The sequence below is a fragment of the Engystomops pustulosus genome, chromosome 2 (assembly GCF_040894005.1).
Source record: "Engystomops pustulosus chromosome 2, aEngPut4.maternal, whole genome shotgun sequence".
Taxonomy (NCBI): Eukaryota; Metazoa; Chordata; class Amphibia; order Anura; family Leptodactylidae; genus Engystomops; species Engystomops pustulosus.
Window position 1 is genome coordinate 80,448,141 of NC_092412.1, and position 24,942 is coordinate 80,473,082.

The 24,942-nt window shown below is 37.7% G+C and overlaps 1 protein-coding gene across 4 annotated transcripts in view; it reads left to right on the forward strand.

Moving 5' to 3' along the window:
- The window catches only part of PIBF1 (progesterone immunomodulatory binding factor 1), a 113,065-nt gene that overhangs the window by 69,746 nt on the left and 18,377 nt on the right, over positions 1-24,942 (forward strand). Inside the window, exons 14-18 of one of the 4 annotated variants that reach the window (XR_011853117.1) lie at positions 5,875-5,977; positions 10,300-10,430; positions 16,649-16,717; positions 20,829-20,934; positions 23,193-23,279. Coding sequence is in view for 2 of the 4 variants with exons in the window: in XM_072135332.1 (XP_071991433.1) it covers positions 5,875-5,977; positions 10,300-10,430; positions 23,193-23,277 (319 nt within the window). In the remaining 2 variants the exon portion in view is untranslated. Of the gene's footprint in view, positions 1-5,874; positions 5,978-10,299; positions 10,431-13,254; positions 13,346-16,648; positions 16,760-20,828; positions 20,935-23,192; positions 23,280-24,942 lie in introns of those variants that run through there. The other 3 variants (XR_011853118.1, XM_072135332.1, XM_072135333.1) reach the window with 3 other exon arrangements.

Below are 24,942 nucleotides of genomic sequence, written 5' to 3' on the forward strand. Positions count from 1 at the left end.
TTTCGTCTAGAGTGAAAGTCACAATTAACAAGGAAGAGACCACCCCTGGCGATGACCATACTCATGTCTAGAGGAGATGTTCGGAGACCATACACTATTAATATTGTCCACTGTGTAACTTGGGTTGTCATCTTGGGATTTCACAGTATATTTTGGATAACTATTTTTAATATTTTTATTGATTGCAGATATTACAGAATTCTTTTGTTGCCAAATTTTTTGTATATGTCCATTGCTATGCTTAGTTATAGATTTCTTATAGTGCTCTGAGCACTTACTCCTTTTCTGGTCGGGTGTTCTTTTTGGGTAACTACAGTTACTTTCATAATTCTGCCCATTATAAATCATCAAGAATTTTGGAGAAAACTGAGAAAACGTAGCAATATTTAGAATTAATTTATTAATTGCTGAGTATGCTATGTCCCTTTAATACAAGAAGGCCTTATGTACAGGTTCATCATCTTTTGCAAGAATGGAGATGGATACTAGGAACTCGGCGCTGGAGGGCCATTCCTGACCTCCATTATTCGGACAACTTATTGATTTGAATGGATAAAACGTAATGTTGCATAGGAAAGTTAAACACTTGCCACCAGGTTTCTTTAAATGGTTACAGCTTAAAGAGGACCGGTCACCTGTAAAACTGGCACTAGGGGCTGCTTACTAAAGTAAGCAACTCCTAGGGCTAGAACAGGCACAGCATTGTTCCCTGCTAGCATTATCGGAAACCTCTGATAACGCTAGAAGACACTGCTGAGGTGTACACTATTCAGGGCTAAGGGCGGTGACTCATGACGCTCAACAGTCACCGCCGGCCTATGGAGTGGCCGTGGGAGACGTGACGCCTCGGACCGCCCTCTCAATAATATGCCGGATGGTCGGACCACTTACAGTCTCTAGTGTCCATCGCGGCAGTGTCTGCTACTGTTATCTGAGGTTTCTGATAACGCTAGCAGTGTAACACTGCTGCGTCTGTTGCAGCACTAGGACCCGCTTACCCACCCAATGCACTTGCAGGAGCTACAACCCTGATTTAAAAGGTCACTTAGCACAGTCCTGCTGCTACTCGATAGACACACACAAATATATGGTTACACAGATATCCATGGTGGTTACTTAGCACTGCCTGCAGATTATTATTGTCAAGACTCCCTTTAATGCTGATGGATATGGTGTAATCCTGTTATTGTCATTGCAGCCTTCTCACAAGTAGTCATTGTGCCAGACAGACAAACCTTTAAAGAAGTTTCTTCCCAGATGAAAAGTAAATGGGAATAAGTGCAGTCAGAGAGGTACTAAAATCCTAATGTAACATTTACATGCAGTGTGTGAAAATGTCCTGAAAGATCTGCAAGAATCTTTTACCCCTTTTTATTGGGTGTGTGTTTTGTAGAGATGTTGGTAGCATTGTTTCCCGTTTTTCTTGAAAATTGAGGTTTATTCTTAATTTGCCTCAATGATAACTCATATTGACTTAAATTTTAAAGTTTTCCATGGGGAAAGAAGATTTTTGTTGTCTCCGACATTTCTTAACAGCGGATTGAGGACAGGTTGGTCTTCATAGGTTTAATTTATACATTACAGAAACTTGATGAAACTTGAAAAGTATCTGCATAATGTTTTTATTTCACTCAAGGCTCATCTTGAAAGAAGAAAACAAGATTTTCTGGTTGTACATTTTCCTGTCCTGACATTTCACCTCCTGTCATTAGCATTCATTATTAAGCTTTTCAAAGCAAATGAAGTGAAGATACATATTGTGCTTAGTGCTCAATTCTTGACATAATGGTTTAGGTTTAAGCCTTTTTTCTTTGCTTGCTTTGTACACCTTCATAATGGTGGTGAATGTGTTTGCTTTGTAAAGGTTTTGTGGATTCAGTTGCAGAGAAACTGGTCACATAGAGACTCCCAGCATGCTCTGCATGGCTACCTCCTTACAGGTGTCTGAAGACATGTGCCATTATTATTATACTACATGCCAGTAATGGTCACATGTGTAATAACATGTATAGATATGCATCTCCAGCCTTCTAATTTTGACGATCACAGAAATGTGATTGTACTTTGGCCTAAATCTACCCGATATGTAAGCATTATGACTAGTGGTAGTAGTTTGTTGCATCCATTTACTATTGGTTTATATTAATCTACCGCATATACTCGAATATAAGCCGAGGCACCTGTTTTTGCCACAAAAAACTGGGAAAGTATATTGACTCGAGTATAAGCCTAGGATAAAAAATGCAGCAACTACTCTTTTAAAAAAAAAATGTCCAGTAGCAGCCTCCCCTCATCAATAAAATGTCCAGCAGAGCCCCGATTTAAAGTCATTTCCAGCAGAGACACCCTTAAATAGATGTCCAGCAGAGACCTCAATTACAAATAAATGTCCTGCAGAGACCCCTTTAATGATAAAATAATAAACTTGGTACTCACCTCTGGTGCTCACCCCCGACGCCCTCTTCACTTTGCGGCTCATCTTTTCCCCGCATATTCCATCTTTCCGGCAGTGCGGGCAGAGGCACGTCTATGCTGCCTGCCCACATGCAAACACTACGACGCAGCGTGACGCTGTCCGATGATGGACGTCAATCCGCGTGTGCGTGCGTGCAGGCAAACACCATGGACATTCCTCTGGAGGCCGCAGCTGTGTCGAGAAGACGCACCGGGTGAGAAGAGGACGCCAGGGGTGAATGTACTGAGGTGAGTACTAATTTTTTTATACACCTGAGTATAAGGCGAGTGCTTAGTATATGCGGTATATATGATTTCACAATTTGTTAACTTTGGTTTATGGTTCGAATATTTTACAGATATCAGGGCCAGTTCACAGGTCTTCACCTATTGTGAGGCAAAACCAGATGAGGCAACTACAGAGTGGTTGGGGATAATGGAAAGACTTGCACCTGTTCTGTTATTGACCACTGAAGGAAATAACTGAAAACCTAACAAAGATGTGAACTGGACCATATTCTGTTATAGTAATTATATAACAATGAACAACTTTTCTTGACTGAATTTTTATTTGACATATACCTGGTTTGCCTAAATCTAAGACCGTGTCTAAAATTATTTTTTTTGACACAAGGTCTTATTTTCAGGGATGTCTTATTTTTCATTGACCACAAATTCTAATTTATTGTTGCACAAAAAAAACCCTACATTTATTAATATGTTATATGTGTCATGCCATCACAATTACCTCCGCATAACCGGCCAAAATCTGAATTCCATGAAGAATTCCTTGTGACTTTATTTCCATGTACAACAATCCATGGTACATTTGTCTAGTATTTTAAGACGATTGTAACCTCATCTTCAGGACCCTCATCATAAACTCTCCAAACTCTGAATTTCATGTTTAATTTCATTGTAACTCTTTTTTTCATTTCATTGTAACTTTTTTTTTTTTTTTTTTCATTTCATTGTAACTTTTTTTTTTTCGAATCATTGGCCCCAATCTCTTCAATCTCTTGGAGTATGTAAACGATCTATCAAGAATAATGTGTGAAATGGCGAGAGCTGTAGCTATTACTGCTGCTAGGTCTTATTTTAAGGTGGGGCGGGGGGGCTTATTTCTAAGCATCAAAAGATTGCACTAGGTCTTATTTTCAGGGAAACTGGGTATATGAATAGATTGCCTTGGGGTGCTCTATTTATTTTGCATAGGGACATTTTGTCCTAATTGACCCCCGCTTGTTTGCTTTTTATTGTTGGCATGACTGTATTTTACATTTTTTCATTTTGCTTTGAGACCTGTGTCTTGCTTCTTGTTTTGGTCTTAACTGTGAAGGGCTTATTATTCATTGTTTGAGAGGCTTATGGAGGTGTTTTATAATTACAGAGGGAACCTGCCTTGGGGAAAACTGCTAAAACCACAATGCACAATATAATGGACACATGTAAGGTTAAGGCCCCTTTACACAGGGCAGTTACTTGGAATTAACTTTCTTCTGGTGTGTCATTCCTGATAAATGACTTATGCCAAGGATCACCTGATAAATGATGAAATTATTGTTTGTTGGGTGGTCATTTCTGCCATACAGCATAATTATATTAACAGGAATGGTATTTCTGACTATTACTCTGCATGATTGGTCTGTGCTCCTCTAGTACATTTACACTGGAGATCAAAATTAAAGCGCAATGTATGATTACTTTTTTAGAAATAATGTATTCTCCATTGATGAACATTTTATGGCAGTTTAACAAAATAACCAAAGTATATTGACATAAAGCATTTATTTTGCAAAAAAAAAGTGGTGATCAAAATAAGAGAACAGCAATGACTGTAGCACAGAGAAAGATTAGAATGACATTTTCTGCAGGTGACATCAGTCACCAATCAGCAGAAGTGCACAGGCCTTTGCTGTGAAAGACTTCAGCACATCTGCAGCCACAGGACATCACAGTCTCTCACACGGCTCTGGTGGGATTTGGTCCACTTTGCTTCTAGTCTCTTCCACAGTTCTGTGACTGTTGTGGGTTTCTTGGCCATAAGTTTGTCACTAAGGATTTTTCAGAGGTGTTCTATTGGGTTTAGATCAGGACTCTGGTTTGGACATTTCATTGTTTCGATGTTTTCTGTTTCAAAGGACTGCTTTACACAATTGCTTTAACAATTACATTTTTATTCTGTGCTTTAGAATGTATACAATTTATGAAATAAGAGGGGTAGTCTTATCTGTGCATTCACATTTAATTGAATTAATTTGCCATTTATAAACACTTCTTCAATTGCATGTTATTAAAAAAAAGGTTCCTGTGTGGAAATAATTTCCCATAAATGTATCAATGTTACCACCCCTGCACCATGGCAGCAGTTTTAGGTATCCGCTATTAAACACTGCGTGACCACCTGGATTCTGCGTTCATTACCACAGGATGGCTATGGACATGCAGTAACTTCGGGCATTTAGTATTTGTGCTGTCACTTCAAGCAGCAGCGGTCGTATCCAAGAACAGTTGTCCTTTGTTTTTAAGTGACCATATGACTACATTTATGGGAACTTATCTTCACACAGGGGAATTTTTTTAATGACATCCAAAGAAATGTTTGTAAATGACAGATGAATTGAATTAAATGTGAATGAATGCACAGATGGGAATGCCCCTTTGAAAGAAATCTACTACCAGAATCAAGGATTATAAACCAAGAACCCTTACATGCTGGTGTGTGTCCCCTTCTAGTGGGATCCCTTCTCTTTTTGCTTCTTATGACCTTGTTTTTACAAAGAAAAAGGCTTAAAAAATTATGCTAATAAGCCATGGACCCAGTACAACCATTTTCTAGTGAAAAATATGTTGAAATATTTAATTGTAATGCGAAGGGGCCTAAATATTTACCATGAGGTTTCATGTCATTACCAGGCAACACTTAATCGTATTGAAGCATTCGTAGTCAGTGCCACCTCACTGCTTGCTTGGCCAAAGAATTGAATCGATGACAATAGTTAAGCAAATAGTCTGGGCTATTTTTGAACCTTAAAATGGTGGTTCGAGTGAAGTTAAAACATAACTTTTACTATGTGCATAATGATGCAAATATCCAGATCCGTGGCAATAATTAGTGACATCACCGTAAGCTGCATTAACCACCTGCCAGTTATACCGGAACACTGGAGAGTGAAAACAACATTGGAATCCTATTGAACTTCGCTGGAGTCTGTGATTTGTAGAAAGAACTTTATAGATGGTCGTCTATGTTGATATGGTTACATTATAGGTGTCATATATATAGGCATTGGGGAGAGCTGAGCTTTGATGAGACAGCACGTAAGTGAAAGAGTTGAGGGGAATGGCCTTGTTATATGCCTAGCATAAGACTTTGCTTCACAGAATTTTTAAAATGTTCTTATGACTTTTTCTTGTTAGTGTTCACCTGGCACGAAGACTTCTGCAGCTGGAGAGACAAAACTCCTCGCTCATTAAAGATTTGGAGAACCAGAGGGAGCAAACTACAAAAGTTTCACTGGAAGTAAGTAAATCGACTCTAAAGTCAGGATGGCCAGCTTTGAAGATGACATACAGATGTCTGTCAGACATTTTTCTGTCTGTTGTTTGTAATGGAAATATAGATTCAAGATCAAAAGAAAAATTACCCTCCAGAAATAAGTCATATTCAGTTTTCAAGCATAAATGTGACATTCTCGATCAACCAGTTATGTATGGAGCATGTAATCTGCACATGCCTATCTTACTGATGCATTATCTGTGATTTATGGATTGTATTTTCATACCATAAGATATTGAAGAAATAACTGGCAAGTGTAAGAAACATTCATACATATATTTCTTTGGGCAAATGCCTATGTTGTTTCCAAGTTAAAATCAGGTTTATGTACTATAGTCAGTTAAAGGGATATTCATATCTTTTCTATTGATTACCTATTCATATGATACAGTTTTGTTAATTATCCTAGTGATAATTTTAATATTCCCTTCCATTATTTTGGACTCCTCTGGACAATAATAGATGACAGCCACAAATAGTTTTACCATCCTTAATCAGAAAAAGTATTGTATATGATGATGTCATCCAGTATTAGATCTGATAACAATTGAGAAGGGTCCAAATATTAACTTCCCAACACTCCACTAACTGGGTATGTCAGGGGAACAAATGTCATGCATTCAGCTCATCACCAGAGCACCTTCCGAGGTCCAAAGCAGATGCCTGGAGATGAGAAACACTGTAGTAGAATACTGATGGTCCTAAATCATATAAAAGTGACAGGCAATTGTTTTATTATTGCCTATATTTTATGAATTACATCTATTCACATTCCTCGTAGAAATAATGTCATTTAGGCTCCAATTTGCTCACAGTACTAAGGAACTACTTAAAAGAGATCTGTCATAAAAAAAAAATCAAGCATGATAAACCAGGGCCACTTACTCATAGATCATGGGCCACTTACTCGTAAATCAAGGGCCACCATCACTGTGGTGATCTTTTTATATTTGTTATCCATGGCCTCCTTCCTTCTAAAATCAATTATTAAACTGTGATAATGAGCTTGAAGGGCTCTGAGGGTATGACCAGAACCCCTCTGTGGTGTAGATTCACAAGCTGTTATTCTGTTTCACTCTCCCCTCTGCTCCCTCAGCACTTCCCCCTCCCTCTTCCCAATCCAGCAGATGAAGTGTCTGCACACAGTGAGAGGGAGAAGTGAATCTACAACACGATGGCACCCCCCATGAGCCCTTCTGGTTTAAAAATAATGATAAAAGTTGATTTTAGAAGTAAGAAGAACATGGGTAACAATTAGAAGATTACCACAATCACAGTGCCTGGGTCTATGGTTTACCATGCTTAATTTTGATAGTTGATTTTCTTAAAACTGAAACCGTGTCTATGAGAATGCAGTCTAAACTGCCTGCAGCTTGTTCATACAGCAGGAGCTGAGCAGATTTTTGTTGTCATTTAGTTTTACTTTTCTTTGCCCTTTCTGTGCTGAGCCATGTAGTCATGGGGTTGGTCTTCTTACATAATAAGGTTGAAAAAAGATATATGTCCATCAAGTTCAACCAAGGAAGGGAAGGGATAGATTTGGATTGGGAATGGATGTAACTCTAATAGCATAGTTGCATACTAATAATATTATGCAAGTCATACTTGGAGTATACCCACAAAGCTATACGTCAGTCTCCTCCTCTTGTTCTATAACATGCAGAGTACACTGCATTTATACAATGATAAGTTGCCTTAACCTGCAACTAAAGCTGTTAATATGCATTATACATGACTTTATTTTAATTAATTTACTTTCACATATATTAATACTTCATGCCACATTAGCTGCTTTGATTTTGTACACTGAATACATAGAACAGCATGTAAGCATTTGAGATCTTCAAATAAGAATGTGTCAATGAATAGTGAATGGTGCAAACACAGCCATGTATTTGTTTGCTTTACTGGCATGGTCAGTGTTCTCAGGCTCCTTTGTCCCGTAGAACATTGATATGTGTTTGCTTTTACGTAACAGTATCTTGGAAACATTTAATAAAGTTACAACTGTCAAACTTATAATGAGGACTTTTTTCCTATGTAAGACAAGTTAACTCGAAGGGGTTTTCCACGAAGCACATTTGTGGCGTATCTTTTTTACGAATGCACAAAAAGAGTGTTTGTTAACACGTTTCCCTGTATGGAGACAAACAGTCCTATCACTGGAACTTTCCAGGACCACTATACCACAAGCATGCCTTTATACAGCTGGTGTTCAGGGCCTTATGCATAAGCTTACTTCTGCTTGTTCTCCCAACACGTAGTGGGAAGGTGCCAGGGTCCGCAGATGTGCCTGATGAAGCCTCAATGTCCGGTGTCCGGCATGCACAATGAAATGAAGTGTGCTGCCCTTGACCGCGCTCATGTACACCTATTTCTTTGAACCCATATTATCCAAAAACACTTCTTTTCCCCAAACAACCATCATTAATACAGATGATGTGAATTTTCATCAGTGTCACCAGCATGACAATTCATCCACCTGACCTTCAGCTGCAAGTTCATAATTTACACTACTCAAAAAAGTCAGGGATATTTGACTTTTGTGTGAAATTTATGCAAAGTGCTGTTCACGCTGCAGTGATATTATATCAAGAAAGGCCATTTAAGTGGAAACATGCAATGGTGATTTCCTCATCTCAAACAATGTATGGAAAAAAAAGCCTACAAAACAAATAATCAATGTCTCAATAACTTGTCATATGGCCTTAAGCATCAATTACAGCTTGACTATGAGGTCACTCCACTCGACGAATTGTCTCCTCATGTATGGCACCCCATTCTTCTCAGGTGACCTTACAAGTTGTCTAGTTGGAGACCACAGTGATGTAAATGGTTTAGAATGGTCTGATGTGACCCTTGGGTGCCTCTTGCCTCCCTTAAATGTATCTGGGGTTGTGTGGCATTCATCATCCAGTTCTGCAGGGAATCATTCATAATGAAATTGTCATCACTGAGGGATGTGACCAGAGGACTTCCACTTCTATGCCTTTCTGTCACTCTTCCAGTCTCTCGGCTGTCACCTGCTGAGGACTCTCTGTGACACTCTATGCTCAGTGGCCACTTCTGCCTGAGAACATCCTGATAGAAGCCTCACAATGGCAAAGTACTTCTGATCAATTAGGTGTCTTGATCTTAGGTCTTAGGTATTGGTTTAGATACTCATTTTAATAGAACTAGGACATTTATTGGGGGTGACTCATGAACTGTGTTCATTTGAAAACAGTTGTGCAAAAAGTAATGAAACATTAAACAGTTGGACCTGAGCATTCAGAAGTTTAGAGAAAGTGGCATTAAAGGAAATTTACCATTGAAAATCTATCATGATAAACCCCTTACTCGTAGATCCAGGCACCGTGACTGTGGTAATCTTCTTATCCATGGCTCCTTCCTTCTAAAATCAACTTTTTAAATTATGCTAATGAGCTAGAGGGGTTACTGTGATCTGGCTTTACAGTCTGGTGCATTGAGTACCTCCTGAGGACAAGACAGTGTTACAGTCTGTAAAGCCAGATGATAAAGGGGCTTGGGTAGCCCCTCCGCCTCCTTTGCATGATTTTAAACGTTGATTTTAGAAGGAAGGGGGGGGGGCGTGAATAACATCCTGGTTTATCAGGATGGATTTTCATGGGGGATTAGTTTTAAGTTCACCTGTAAAGGTTAGATTGCATCTCAGGTTCATACTGTAACTTCATTCACAAGCCTTTTAAATGTATGTGACCTGTACTAGAAATCCCCAAATTGTAAAATCTGTGTTGTATTATGACTGTTTTATTACCAGTACTGTAATAGTAATGTTGTAATAAATCATTTACATAACCATATGATTAAAGTAATAAGCAATACATGTACCTTGTCACTGTACATCTAAAGAAACTTCCACCCTGGATTAGTACAAAGTGTAGCATGAATGTATTATTAATATTGAATAAGAGTGACTCATTAACTCGGTTTACATATTCTCACATTAGGTGCCTGCGTTAAGCTAACATAGTCATTCAATAAAGCGCTATCAGAATGTCATTTGCAGTACAATGTAGAAAATGTTACAGTACTGTTTCCCTTTAGCAAAAACTATACTTGCCTAAACAAAGAAGAGAATCCAAGTAGAACAACAGACAGTGCTAAGATAGGGGTGGTAGTAGTGTTGCTTATGGGGTGAAGTGTAGCGGATTATTAAGATGTTATTATAGAAGTGTAGAAAGATGGAGGATTTTGGAAGTACTCAGCTGTTTATCCAAGTATAAATCATCTTATACACATCCTATTTTTGACACATTTTACAGTTGGATAGAACAAACTCCCTCTTAAGTCAAGTTCATCAGCCGTACCAATACCTCATTGAATCTGTTCGTCAAAGAGACACCCAAATAGACTCTCATAAAGACCAGATTTCAAAGCTTGAAAAAGATGTCAGGTAAGCAGGTTTATTCTTATTTTTACCTATATTACGTATTATATAATCCACTTTCATTAAATTAATTTAATTAAAATTTTTATTGACAATTAAACTGTTCATATCATACAATTATATTTCACTACGCAGAAATCGCATGACGAGGAAATCCTGTTCTTTCATTAGCTATGATTGTAGTCCTGTAAACTGTATTAGAAAGTGCAACCCAAATATAAGGAAAATAGAGCTTCCACTACTAGAAGTTTTGTAATGTACATACACATTACAGAGAAATAGGGAACATTCCAGTATAATATACGCACTGGGCTGTCATACAGAGCACTGAGTAATAATGGTAGTAAACCAATCACCAAGGTAAGGGGCGAAATTATATTAAGGAATATATACAACGGACTGAAGCCAATATCACAGTTTCACGCATCTGAAAAGCCCTTACCAGGACAAAAGTAGCCAGCTAGCCTCTAACATAGAGTATGCATGTTCTCACATCCCCTCCAGCTCCTCACCCCCTCTGTATTACCAGCCTCCACCATGTCACAGCCTCCTCCAGCCCCTCACCCCCTCTGTATTACCAGCCTCCACCATCTCACATCCCCTCCAGCTCCTCACCCCCTCTGTATTACCAGCCTCAACCATCTCACATCCCCTCCAGCCTTACCCCCTCTGTATTACCAACATCCACCATCTCACATCCCCTCCAGCTCCTCACCCCCTCTGTATTACCAACCTCCACCATCTCACATCCCCTCCAGCTCCATATCCCCTCTGTATTACCAACCTCCACCATCTCACATCCCCTCCAGCTCCTCATCCCCTCTGTAATACCAACCTCCACCATCTCACATCCCCTCCAGCTCCTCACCCCCTCTGTATTACCAGCCTCCACCATCTCACATCTCCTCCAGCTCCTCACCCCCTCTGTATTACCAACCTCCACCATCTCACATTTCCTCCAGCTCCTCACCCCCTCTGTATTACCAGCCTCCACCACCTCACATCCCCTCCAGCTCCTCATCCCCTCTGTATTACCAACCTCCACCATCTCACATCCCCTCCAGCTCCTCACCCCCTCTGTATTACCAGCCTCCACCATCTCACAGCCTCCCCTTAGCTCCTCATCCCCTCTGTATTATCAGCCTCCACCATCTCACATCCCCTCCAGCTCCTCATCCCCTCTGTATTACCAGCCTCCACCATCTCACAGCCTCCCCTTAGCTCCTCATCCCCTCTGTATTATCAGCCTCCACCATCTCATATCCCCTCCAGATCCTCACCCCCTCTGTATTACCAACCTCCACCATCTCCCATCCCCTCCAGCTCCTCACCTCCTCTGTATTACCAGCCTCCACCCCTTGGACAGTCACACTTCATAAATCTGTCTTTGCATCTGAATTAACACAACTATTCTGAAGTAAGTTAGTTAAAGTAAAAAATTGCATGGGTTACCTACTAACAAATAGGCGTAAATATACTAATGTGCAATTGCAACATTTTATAAACTTAAAAATAACTGCAATACATACATATAATATTGTTTTTCTATTATATATTATTGTTTTTCTGCCATTTTTTTCCGGCTTTTTCTTGACCTGTAGAGAGGCCTACAATGCTGTACCTAGATTTATTCCTTTTTGAAAAAGAATCATTGTCCTCAATTCACCGAAAAAAACATGGGATAACATCTCATAAAAAAGGCTTTGCAGTGCATGCACTCATAATAAGCTTATAATTAACACCTGACTTCACTTGTTTTGTGGGAAAAAGAATGGACCAAAAAGTGTATGACTTTCTCCAGGGGTGCATATATCCCCAACATGTTTATGATTAAGATAATAGGTTATATTGATAGGTTTGGGACACCTAACCGGTCCATATCCATCTGTGGGTGGTTCAGTGTCCTAAATTGCCCTGAAAGAGTCCCTTTAAGACTGTCTAGTGTTAACTTTGGTAAAAGCGTATAAAACACTTGAGGAAAGTTTTGTTCCCAGTCTTGTGATCCAGAAGTACCTGAATAAATGACTACCAGTACAGACCTGCAACTTGAAGCATTTTTCATCCAAACCTATCTCTTTGTATATGGAGACACACAAATATACGGTAAAATTGTATTACTAAATCATTGTAAGCCTCACATTTATGATCAGAGATTATTCTTAACAACAAACATTGAATTGTTGGCACATTTCCCAAAAACCTAATACTGCCAAGAAATACCTACATATTCTAATTCTAAATAGAGACAGTAAAAGATACTTAAGAAAATCTCAAAGGTATGTGTATTTTCTTAGTCTGCGTTGAACTACATGCATATAAAGTGCTACCCGTGAGTAGTATATACTGTACATTTATAACACATTTGTGATGTATTTCATTGTGGAAGTAGGAGTGTCAATGAGGGGAAGCTATTACTTTTGATGTGCACTTTTAGCAATCTGTGAATGTGTACTACTGTGTTACCTCGTCACATTCACTAGTATATAGTATGTCCAGTAGTCCTTCATTAATGAATGTGCAGCCACAATGCTTGTTCCATTTTATAATCTGAAATATTCCTTATAAATAAAACAGGCATCCATTAAAGGCATTCTACCAGCATTTTTGATCATACAAAGCTGCAGACAGTGTTACTTATTAACCCTGGGGATATGTGTAACATTATCCTTGTGTGTAGCAGGAGTAAAAGGCATTTAAATCAAAACTAAACTTATAACAAAACTGCATAAATCAATAGTGCAGTTGATAATAATAAACTTTGTAATATACTTTATAAAAGAAATCTGTTCATGTGTCCTTCTTTTCCCCCTGCCTTTCTTCCTTATTTCAGATGAGAGATAAAGGGACATGATAAAGTGTCAGTCTCTGAATAGTCTGTTCTCTTTTATAGAGCTGAACCATCAAGGGAAAATATTCTTTAGGTATGGAAAGAGTCTATCATTAGCCTTCTTATCTGACTGAAATAGGTGAACCTAAGATATACATCTCACTACAGGAGAAAGTAGAACAAAATGAAGTATTCAGTTAATGACATATATTGCAGAGTTTACTATTAACTCTATTCATTTTTGCAAAATAAAAAAAAAGCTTCAAAGTTTTAATTACTATTTAAATTGCGGCTGGACTTGGAGTTATCAAGTTCAATCTTTGATATATTACGGATTCACCCACTTTTCTTAAACTGCACCTGTTGTGTCCAGAAATTACATATATATTTATATATATATATAAATATAAATAATATTTGTCGGGATGGTTTTTCTCTCTTTTATGAGGAGGCACTTTTTATACAATTGGAAAATATTGTTCCCTATAATGCCTTACACTCATGGCAATAACAACAGGGAGCTATAGTAGGTCCAATAGATTTCTCATATTTTCCACCTAATTTAGAACAGATTTTCCACAATATTTTTTTTCCTTTTATGAAGGCCTAAAAAAAATGGAAAAGCTTTTTCCCCCCAGTAAACCTGTGTTTGTCTGTACTGTGTCCACACTTTGAAATCTTAGGAGGCTTATTTGTAGTTGGACTTGATGTTTAATCCAGCAGAATAAGTTAACATACATTTACTGTAACAATCCTGTGTACAGTGTGATAAATTGATTATTCATTGCTGTGTAGACAATCTCTCCACAGGATCTGTTCTGTGAAAAGAAAGGAAAATATTTATCACCTTCCTTGCGGGACACTTTGTGCAGACATGATTTATTTACTGTATATATGCCTAGTTACAGATAGATTGTGATGGACGTGCTATTTTCTTTCAAAATATTTTTTTATTCCAATTTTTTTTTTCTGGAGGTAAGAGAAGCACAATACTCCCCTTCAATAGAACACTTTTGTCAGTATGCTAAGGATTACAGTGACATGTTATCATAGCTCCAATAGAGAAACAATATAGATGGCATGCTTCCCTAACACGTACAGTTGTAAAGATAAAATGCCTGCACACAGCGCTGGCATAACAAATGACGGTACAACCATACAAGTCTTGAGAAAACAGCGTTTCGTACCCTTATAAGCCCCGGGACTTTGTTTTTCTTTATTGTAACAATGAATAGTTGGTTGTATACTTGGGAAATACAATACATATGCTAGTCCTACCATTTACACAGTTCTAACGGATGTTTGCTTTGTTGTATTTTCACTGGGTCGACTTACTATAAAAGGAAGCTTTCAATATAGCGTTTTCTCATTGTAATATAAATAGAATCCCTACATCTGACTTGTCTAGTTGTCCTAGTAAACTGTGCACTTCAAGGCATCGTCTAAATTATTTCTTAAAGTGACTTTGCCATTAGGTTGCTCAAAAACGATATGTTCGTAAAATGGTAACCTGCATTTTCCTCAGCTGCTTGCTCCTTGACTTTTTGGAAGAGCTGTTTTGATTCAGTGGCTTCTGAGAATCAAGGCTATTCTAACACACGCCTCCTTTCCAAATACTGGTTCAAGCTTCTGTTCCTTTACTCCCCCTACATCCCTACTTCAACCCAATTGACTGTTATTACTCCTCGTGCTGGGGAAAGGGGGGGGTTATAGAAATATTTTATGATCACATTGTAGTCCCAGCCTTATTGTCTATAACTAAATTGTCCAGTGGGACTCCTAGAATTCATGATAACTCTTGATGATTGCTAATGGACTTTTTGATAATTAATTAAATTTAGAAGCAATCATTTTCTCTATTAATTAAAAGAAAAAGAAAACATTTCTCCCATACATGTATGGCAGGTGCATGCTTCTAACATTCTGGATGCCTTGTTCCTAGTTCTTGGTAGTGACTTTCCTACTAAAATAAACATGATAAATTAAGGAAAAATAGCTGTTGGCCATCAGTTGTTGAATGTGTATGGGCAGCTTTACCTTAAATGCAAAGGAGATGTTCTGATCTACCCAGATGAAGATTTAAAAGATAAGATGTTGTGTGCCTTGAGCCACCACCAGGGGGAGCTTACTGCATACATTTATACACTGAACTCTGTAGTAACATAGGATGCAGTACTGGTTGCCTACTTTGTCATCCAGTCCTTATTATTACAATAACCATTAGTACAGATAACTTGATTGTAGCCTTGGGCTTGAGATTACAAATCCTGCACTATGTACTAATCTTATTTGCAGTGTTTGTGTGTGGGAAGTTGTTTTATGTATTATTTATTAAACAATTAAGTAACTAATTTTGGGCAGAAGTATCATTAGCTAGGCATTGTGCAACCATTTCTAGTCTTGGGAGCTGTGTAGCATGTCATCATAGCGACTTAGACTGATTGATAAATCCAGCATAAGAGGTGTTAGAGTTTGCTGTGGGTTGCAACTTTTTGGTTGAAAAGTGGCTCAAAAACCACAGATTTCTTGTTACTAGTTTTTCAGTATTTTCCATGCTAGAAGGGAACTGGAGTGGGTTTGCGGCCAAATTTGCAACCATTTAAAAAATGTGCACGTCTGACTTGCACATCTGGATTGCCTTGATAAATCTGGCATTAGTAGGAAAAAGGATAAAGTAGAGTAGGTAGGAAAAAGTCGTATAAAAGTCGGAAATGTGGAGAATGTGACAGTTCTGTGAGTAACACCAGATAACTGCTGTGACTACAATGAAACATTCCTCCCCCCCCCCCCCCCCGCATCCCACCATTGAGTGAATGCAACTCCAAACACAGATTTGAAAGGTATATTCCATTAAGAACCTCTTCTATCTGTTCTTTAGGCAAACATGGACTATTTAAAAGGGGACTCATTCTATGAAGTGGCCAGTTACCTAGAACAATGGTCCATTTTCCTGGCCTGATATTCCCTTTTCTATAGGAGAGTGCTCATAGTTCGCACTGTTCATAGTTTCATAGTTTGCATTGTAGCTATTATTGAAGTATTTCATCCATACATGTGTCCATATTGCTATCCGCAATATGTGAATTGTTTTAGTTTTCTAACAATCTAAGAGTCATTGTGAACTAAGCATTTTTAGTACTTCAAACCTGAAATTTGTGTTAATTCCTAACTTTAGACGCAATGAGCCAGTATAGTGTATGCTTATGTGTCAGCAAGCAACAAAAGAGCTCAACTTAACACACTGTCCTCCATGCCACGTGATTTTACTGAAGCTTTCAGGTTGCTTGTTTAGTGAATCATGCCCAAGTACACTTGATAGAAGAAGACAGTTTCAGCTATTGTGAAAGTTTTGTATTCAACAAAATATAATTCATTGACTAATTGTCTACACATACAGGAAGGACTTGAAATGCGTCATGACTTGTCAATGATTCCATGCATTGAGTATAGGCACAAGACCATAAAGGTAAAGCAGGTATTCAACTACAGTACAATGTGTGAAAATGTGCACAGACCAATGAAAGACTAAAGCCAATAAAGAAAGTTGTTCATTGACATTCCATAGTTTTTTTTTGGACTTTCTATAAAGGTTTTAATAAAAAAAAAAATTCTAGAGGCAATTTAAACCTATTTATGAAAAAATGTAAATAAGTATAAACATACAATGGAATGAGGATTTCAGATACCCGTTGTCTTGCAGAATCCTATGCAGATTTTCAGTGTAGAAAGTGAGGCAGTTCAGGTGTAGATTGGCGTCCTGCAATACTGCAGCAATGAAATGCAGAATAGACGGCAATCTGTTGTATATAACTGTGCACTTCATGTATGTCCATGTATACAGAGCACACTGATCACAAGAACAGGTGCCGACAACTGCTACACATGAATAAAGTGATGATCTAAATAATTGCAGAGATAAGGGGTCAGAGTCAGAATAAAATGGACCAACTCCAAAAATATATAATAAATTGTTCCAAGTGCATTATGTGCTGAATATTTCTTTCCTATAAAAGTCTGTTCTATTCCTGATATAAAGATGTTGGCTTTTAGTTAAGATGAATATGGGTGCACTTTTTATTGTGCTCAGTAGTGGCGCTCTTCCCCTAGAGATCAGGGAAGGAATGTTTCCAATTATCTTAGAACTGCTAGAGAGATCAGGAAAACTGGATTAAGGCAGGATTGTTCTCTCTGTATACTACTTGATGTTTTAGTTTGATTTTCCTCTGAGTTCATGTTTGTAGAAGTCATCCATGAAAGAGGATGTGATGGAGGCGATACTGTTTCTAAGAACAAGTTCATAGTCTCACTAAACAAATGTTATCCATATTTGTTGAAAACTCGTTTTTTTTCCACATAGTGTTTTGCATAATAAATATAACTTATTTTGCACTATAAGGTCGTAATTTTTTTTATGTGCTTCCTAAGTAACTTGGTTATTGTATCATAATGGTGATAAAAAGCCTTACAATTGCTGTAAATGTATTACTTAAACACGCCCCATGTGGGGGAAATTGAGGAGTGAGAGGTTTGCCTTACCGACTCCACAGCCCTGCATGATTGACCAGTATTTTACATGTGTTTCTCCAAACATAAGACATAAAATGATTGAACCAAAAAAAACAAACAATATTTATCCAAATACCATCATGTCCTAATCTATTGAAATATGATCAGAACTCTCTGGAATCTGAATTGTAGTGTGATTTTTTCTAATGTCCAGCAATAGCACCTTCTTTACACAAGCTCCTTTCCTCTTGTCCCTGTAGCTGCTTGTAGTACATGGAAACTGTCAGCTCCCTCTTCCCTGCAGCCCCTTCCTTTTTCTTCATGCTGTCTTCAGCTGATAGGCTGGAGGGGAACACATTTTAAACAGATATAATCTCTGTACCGTAGCACCTAAAAACACAGTTTATGTATCATTTGGGCTTATTTTCAGAGAAGAAGGGTATTTACTTTTATGGGACTTCAAGAAAAGTGTCTGAGAAGTCCCCCTGATGTGACTGGAGCACTCCTACAGCATGCCCACTAACACTCCATTGAGCACTGAGGGGCACTTCATCCTTCATTCTGATTTTTGTTGTGTGTAAAGACACTGGGCTGGGTCAGTTTTCCTTTTTATTACATGCCATGGAAAGTAATTATCTATTACAAACATAATGTTCAATGTTGCTCAAGGTGTTGATGCTGTATTAAGGATATTAATTATAGGTTTTTAATATTCTTAGAAGAATTAGTTACATAAGATCATAGCCATGCTTGCGGTTACTCTTGGAACAGGAACCATGTCCTCAGGTGAGCTGTGCAATATCCACCTTCTCTACAACTAGGCTACTTGCAAATGGCAGATGGATACACAAGCCACAGGGAAAGGTGAAACAAGTCATACATATGAAGCCTAGCATGATGGGAAATGTGCAATTGTCTTATTAGGAGCACTGTACAGGTTTACTTCAACCTCTTTTGGTTAAGCACGTTGACAAGCTAATTTTTTTTTACCTTTCTCTGATTGACACATTTTTTTTTTATTTTTTTTTTCACTTAAGCAAAGAAATAGGAGAAAAAGTAGAAGTGAGTGCTTACCTAGCCTAATCTTCAGATTATGGCTAATAAAATATTGGAATCACCATTCTTTTCCCTTTTTTCACTTACCTGGCTGTATATGCAGATCAAATTGTATTTATTATGCACTCCTATTTTGCCTTAAGGGTGAACATAAATAGTGCCTAAGCCACTATGATAAATAAGACATGTGCATGATGCCTACCTACTTACACATTACACCTCCTTTCTCTGAATTTTGTACAGTTTTTATGTAATAGGGCAACACTTAGGGCAGGGTTCTTCTGCATGTAGCTCTTTTTTTTTTTCTTATTTTGATACCCATGGATAACTTGATCAAAAACTGTTGTATCTGTAATGAAAATTACAAAAAAAATAACAGCAAGGGGGAGGTGGGCAATTTCTTCATCAATGCAAGTACACCTGTCACTCGCTTCCCTCAGCATTATTTTCACCAACTTAATCACCTCTCTGGGAGGCAAAGGTTAAAAACCGTCCTCAGACCTTTTCAGCACCGACAGTTTCAGAGGTTTCCTTCCACTATTTAGACATAGTCATAAATCCAATCTCATAATGAAAATCCATCCCAGTCAGAGGACAAATACATATCTGGGATCAGGACAGCGTGCCTTGGACCAAGCTTACTTTAGTGGTGTATAAAACTAAGATATACTAAATTTCAGTGGGAGCATGGGAAGTGATTGATGCCGGGTCTCAACAGAATCCAGAGATTCATCCACATCTGATGAGACCAGAAGCCTGATCCTATGATTTCTCATTGAGAATCTCCTCCAAGATCCTAGATCTGATCCAAGGTACGAGGTTTCCCAAAGCCCTCCTATCGGTGTGAAGGAGTTTGTCTTCTTCTATATTAACAAATAACACCTGCCCAGGGTCTTTGCCTGGGGAAACCTCTTACCATCATCAAGAGTGCGAAAGATGGCTGAGTGCAGATTAACCTTATTTGCAAATTATGGTGGAAAATAAGTATTTGGTCACCTACAAACCAGCAATATTTCTGGCTCAGACCTGTCTCTTCTTCTTGAAGAGGCTCCTCTGTTCTCCACTCAATACCTGTAGTAATGGAAGCTGTTTGAGGTTGTGGATAGTTGTATTTTTATACTGATAACAAGTTCAAAGAGTCGCACTCCAAACTCCACTATGGTGAAGACCAAAGAACTTCCAAAGGACACCAGAAACAAAATTGTAGACCCGCACCAGACTGAATCTGCATTAGGCAAGCAGCTTGGTTTGAAAAAAATCAAGTATGGGAGCAATAATTAGAAAATGGAATCTCCCTCGATCAGGGACTCAACGCAAGATCACACCCCATGGGATCAAAATGATCATAAAAACGGTGAGCAATATCGAAGCACAAACCCCGCCATGCTATGGTTACTTAAAAAGTTAAGCATTTCCTCCAGTCACAACCACTAGCACAGGTACTTATGGCTTTTTCTTAAACATCTTTAAGCTTAAATAAATTTTATACAAAATTTTGTAAATTAACTTTTCATTTATTAAAGAAACGTGTTCCTCTATCCTTCTTTTTCTCCTTCCCTTCTAGCTTATTTAAGCAGTTTGTGTAAATCAGCGTTCTTTCTACACCACTAACAACTAGATAACAAGATAATGGAACCTGATAAATTGTACAATGACTTATTCCTTTACAGTCAGTCTTTGGATAATCAAGGTAAAAGTTATCTAGGTATAGGGGGCTTCCTTATCTGCCTGAGGTGATCAAGCTTCAAATGCTTTCAGATACCCTGCTCACTGCGGGAGAAAAAGCAGGAAAAAAGGGCACAAGAAGCTGCTTTACTTTATAAAGTTAACTACTAAGTTCATTTTTATCACCTTCTCTATTCATTTTAGAAATAAGAAAAATTAGCTTTCAATAGTTTAGTTATGCTTTAACAGCTGCAAAAAACAAATGTAAAGCACATAAAGGGGCTAAAATAGACACTGTGTTGAATATAAGTTAAGTGTGGTGTAAAATCGCTATTTCTTATTTTTTTTAGATTTGTTGATTGTTCTACATCAGGGAGTTTCCTTTGTCATGAGCCAAATGAGATTGCAGCTTTCTTCTAAGGATTACATAGGCACAGCTCACACCAGTTAAGAAATGTAACTAAGTTCATAGATTAGTCATACTTGAAGTTTTTATTTTAACTGTCTATGAACAATGAGTAGTTTTCTTACCTTACCGTGTACGCCCATATTCCATATTTTTTGCACATTTTCATATGAAAAACATTGTAATATGTTATAATTTTTGTTGTAATGATAATTTGCCTTTATCCACAATACTTTTTCCATGTTCCTCTTCCTTATACAGTAAATACTGTATATTTCTCCCAGTTTCTATATAATAATAAACTTTATTTACATAGCGCCATCATATGTAGTGTGAATGAAACCTGCATAACTGGTGAGTGAAACAAAAGCAAAGACTTGAAAAAGTCTCAATTCCCGATGCGCAGGACATGGAGTGGTCAGGGATATGCAATGGTCAGGGACAAGCCGCACTGGTGCATTAGTTATAGTGTAGTTCAGGCCAATTGAACTTCCCAGAGCCTCTTGCGGCATGACCTGCAGAGCGATGGGGAACAAGCTAAAAGTACACCTAATGTCTTCAATTGTCTCTTTGAACTCCCTGCCTTCCACAACTCATTCAAAAACAAAAATAAAGAAGGTTGAAAACAGAACTGAAGTTGCTTTGAAAAACTAAGGAAGTTTTGAAAGTTTCTTATAGAAATGTTAACTTGCAATAGGAAATCCTTTGTCATGCCTCGTCATCACATTCTCTTACATTACTACCGTTATAATTTTTGTATTGGCTACTAAGCTATCATCTTAGTACATATGGCGAGCATGACTAGAAGATGCTTCCTTTACTGATTGCCCTTTGGGTGAGAGCAGTAACAATCAGAAGGTTTTGGGGATCTGAAAGAATAAATAAGTGTTTCCTGGGTCTCTGCCTTTATCATAAATTTCGCCACTTGTGCCCATGTGATGGCTTTGCACCTTATTTAAGATAATGGTGCTCAGATGCAATAGCAGGGTTATAATTTCAAAGAACGTGATGCTAGTTCCAGTCAAAGTTGAAAAAGAAATTGATCCTGGACAGCCGTTTTATTGTCTTATATAAGTGCTGTGCATCTCTGGAATTCAGAATTGCTTTAGGTGACGTCATGGAAAAGACTCTGCATTACCTGTATGTCAGCAGCTATGTCCGTGTAGAAGTTTTTTTCTTTTACTGTTCAGCCAGATCTAGAGAAACCTGCACTAGGTAGCTGTCTGTCTGTACAGATTATACTGTGACTGGAGGTGTCCCTGTACAGAATACGTCAGTAAACTGAGCACCTGAGGAAATGTGTAACATAACAAATACCTGTTACCATGACAGCTAAACAAGCAGTGGTATTTTTACATGACATTGTAAAAGATTGTCTTTCCCAGAAAAAGAAACTCAGATCTCATTATCTTAGTCATTGTAGGAAGATGGTATTTTCTTCTTTATACTATATATGTCTCATGTTCATTGTGACATTATTATAGCACTTACCCCTACTATACTGGAAATAGACGTGCGGTCAGTGCTGCACTACAAATAGACTTTCTAAAGTGTTGTTACAGAATCCCAACCTCTCGTATTATTTTTCAATAAATAACACTGATAATGTTTTTTCCGTCATTAATTTTTGGCCACAAAAAACCATGGTATTACAAAAAGTCATACTATAAGCAATGAGTAGGGCCATAGGACGGCATTTAGACCTAGTAGAATATTAGAAGATTGACAGACGAACTTGCTTTTGATATTTTCACATATTTATATATGGACAATGTATGATTTGACCTTTACTTTTATATGTGAAGAAATGTATATCCTAACAATGTTTCTATATATTTAAATGTTTGATATTGGGAGATGCCTGATGTTTTCAGTGACACGCTGTGATGGGCATTTTCCTTTTACTTTTCTGGTCACTGTTGTTTTTGTATTTTGTACTTACACTTCTTAATGTGATAATATGTGAACCTTTTGCTGGATGCTCAGCACCATGGAATTAAGGGTGCTCTATTAAATAATAATGATAGTACAAAACCCAGAATCAAACTGAGCTTCTGTGGGTCACACTGCTCCATTTAAGGCGCCTTGTCTTACACTTCGGTCAATAAAAAAAGAGAAAAAAATGTATGGTCTACTTTTCTGCTGCCAATATCGATGTTTTATATGTGGAATCCGAAATGTGGCAAAAAGCATGTCTCCTCTGAAATGATAATGCTGAATACAGTACATATAATATATCACTGCATAAATACTGACTGGACTGTAGCATCCTTTGTCCAACATCTTCATGATCTATCTTGTTTTTTAGTAAGTTAAATAAAGAAAAGTCTTCTCTACTCCGTGTCAAAAATCAAATGGCGGCAGATTTGGAAAAGCTTCTCAATCATCGAGAGGTACGGTTTTCATTGTTTGTGCTTATGTTGTGTATTAACACCACAGTTGGGTTGCTCTTATATAGATCATATGCAATGGAACTAGGGCACAGATACAAACGTCTAAGTGGCAACTTTTATTGTGTAACCATTTCAACTTCGATATACATCACTTGTGTAATCCCAGAATCTACAAATACGTGAACTTATTAGTTATGACTCCCCCTTTCTGATTCATCTTGTAACTCTTCAAGTGACAGAATCAGGAAGATTATTCCCATATTATTCATGTTATGTATGTTGTAGCTTCACTGAATTTCCTTTGATGACTATTAAACTGAAACTGAAGAGTAAATCACCTTGTTATATGGTACGGAATTCCTCTTCCTGAAAAGTAAAAAAAAAAAAGCCTAAATTCTGTTGTGTTTCTCACATTAACTTTTACAGTATAAAAAAAAATGTTGAATTTCACCAAATGTTTTAAAATGTGACTAGCAGGCCTAGATTTTTACAAAAAAATTCTTTCTTCTCTATGAGCTTGCCTGTGAAATAAAATAAATATAAAACATGGGAAACATTACAATACACATAACAATGACATTCCAGTGTTTATAATGTTACTTTTCACAGTACATGTTAACATAGCTGTTACAACTAACGATTGATGCCCTGGGAGGAAGATACTTCTGTAACGTTTGTTCTGGACCTGGACCACCCGCAAATTTTTTAACCCTCCCTCTCCATTAGGACTGCAATGAACTTTTCAGGGCTTTTCAGATTTTGTTAAAATTATAGTTATTTATTTAAAATGGATAACAAATTCCTTTATTTGAAAAAAAAAATGAAAGCTATTGAGATCATGTAACTAACTTCAGAGAAATAGAATATGAGATTGCTGTGTGCACAGCTGTTCATGATGGGGGCTGTCCGTTACTGAGAGGAATGTCTTCATGACTGAAATATAGTGAAACCTGTATGAGATGACTACCCAAATGACATATTTAGTAGTTTTCTTGAAGAAGATGACTACTATGCAAGAAATATGGAGTAAGGATTGGTCTTTAGGAACACTTGCACTGTACAATCTTCATCCTTCCTCCTGCTATCTGTGGATTGTTCTACATTTGTGTGACATGTTCTCTTGAAGAACACTTATAAGAAGCTTTGTAGTATTTTGAAGAAGATGGCTACTATGCATGAAATTTGGAGTATCTAATTTTTTCTGGATAGTTGTCTGTTTTCACTGTATCAATCTATCTAGACCTTCCTGCTGTCCGTGGAATGGACTTGAATTGTGTGGAGAGTTCACTTTGAGAATACTTACAAGAAGCCAATCACATACAGTGATGTTAGAAATGTTGCTAGACCTTCGATAGGGTCTCCGTTATATTGGTGAAAAATGTTACAAAAATCATACATATTTTGTTGTCTGAATTTAGGATTCTTTGGGTGCACTTGAATACTCACATTGTAATATATATTTATAGTGTAATAAAATCATCTTTGCAGTCATATCATCTACACAAGCTGCTGTAAGGATAAGCATGCTGATTGACCCTTTTAAAGGAAACCTATTACCACGGATCTACCTATTTAGGTAGATCCGGTGATAGGTGCATCTAATGCACCAGATAGCTTCACTCGTCCGCTAAACTGGAGTTCTGCGCAGTAGCTCAGGCTTTGGAG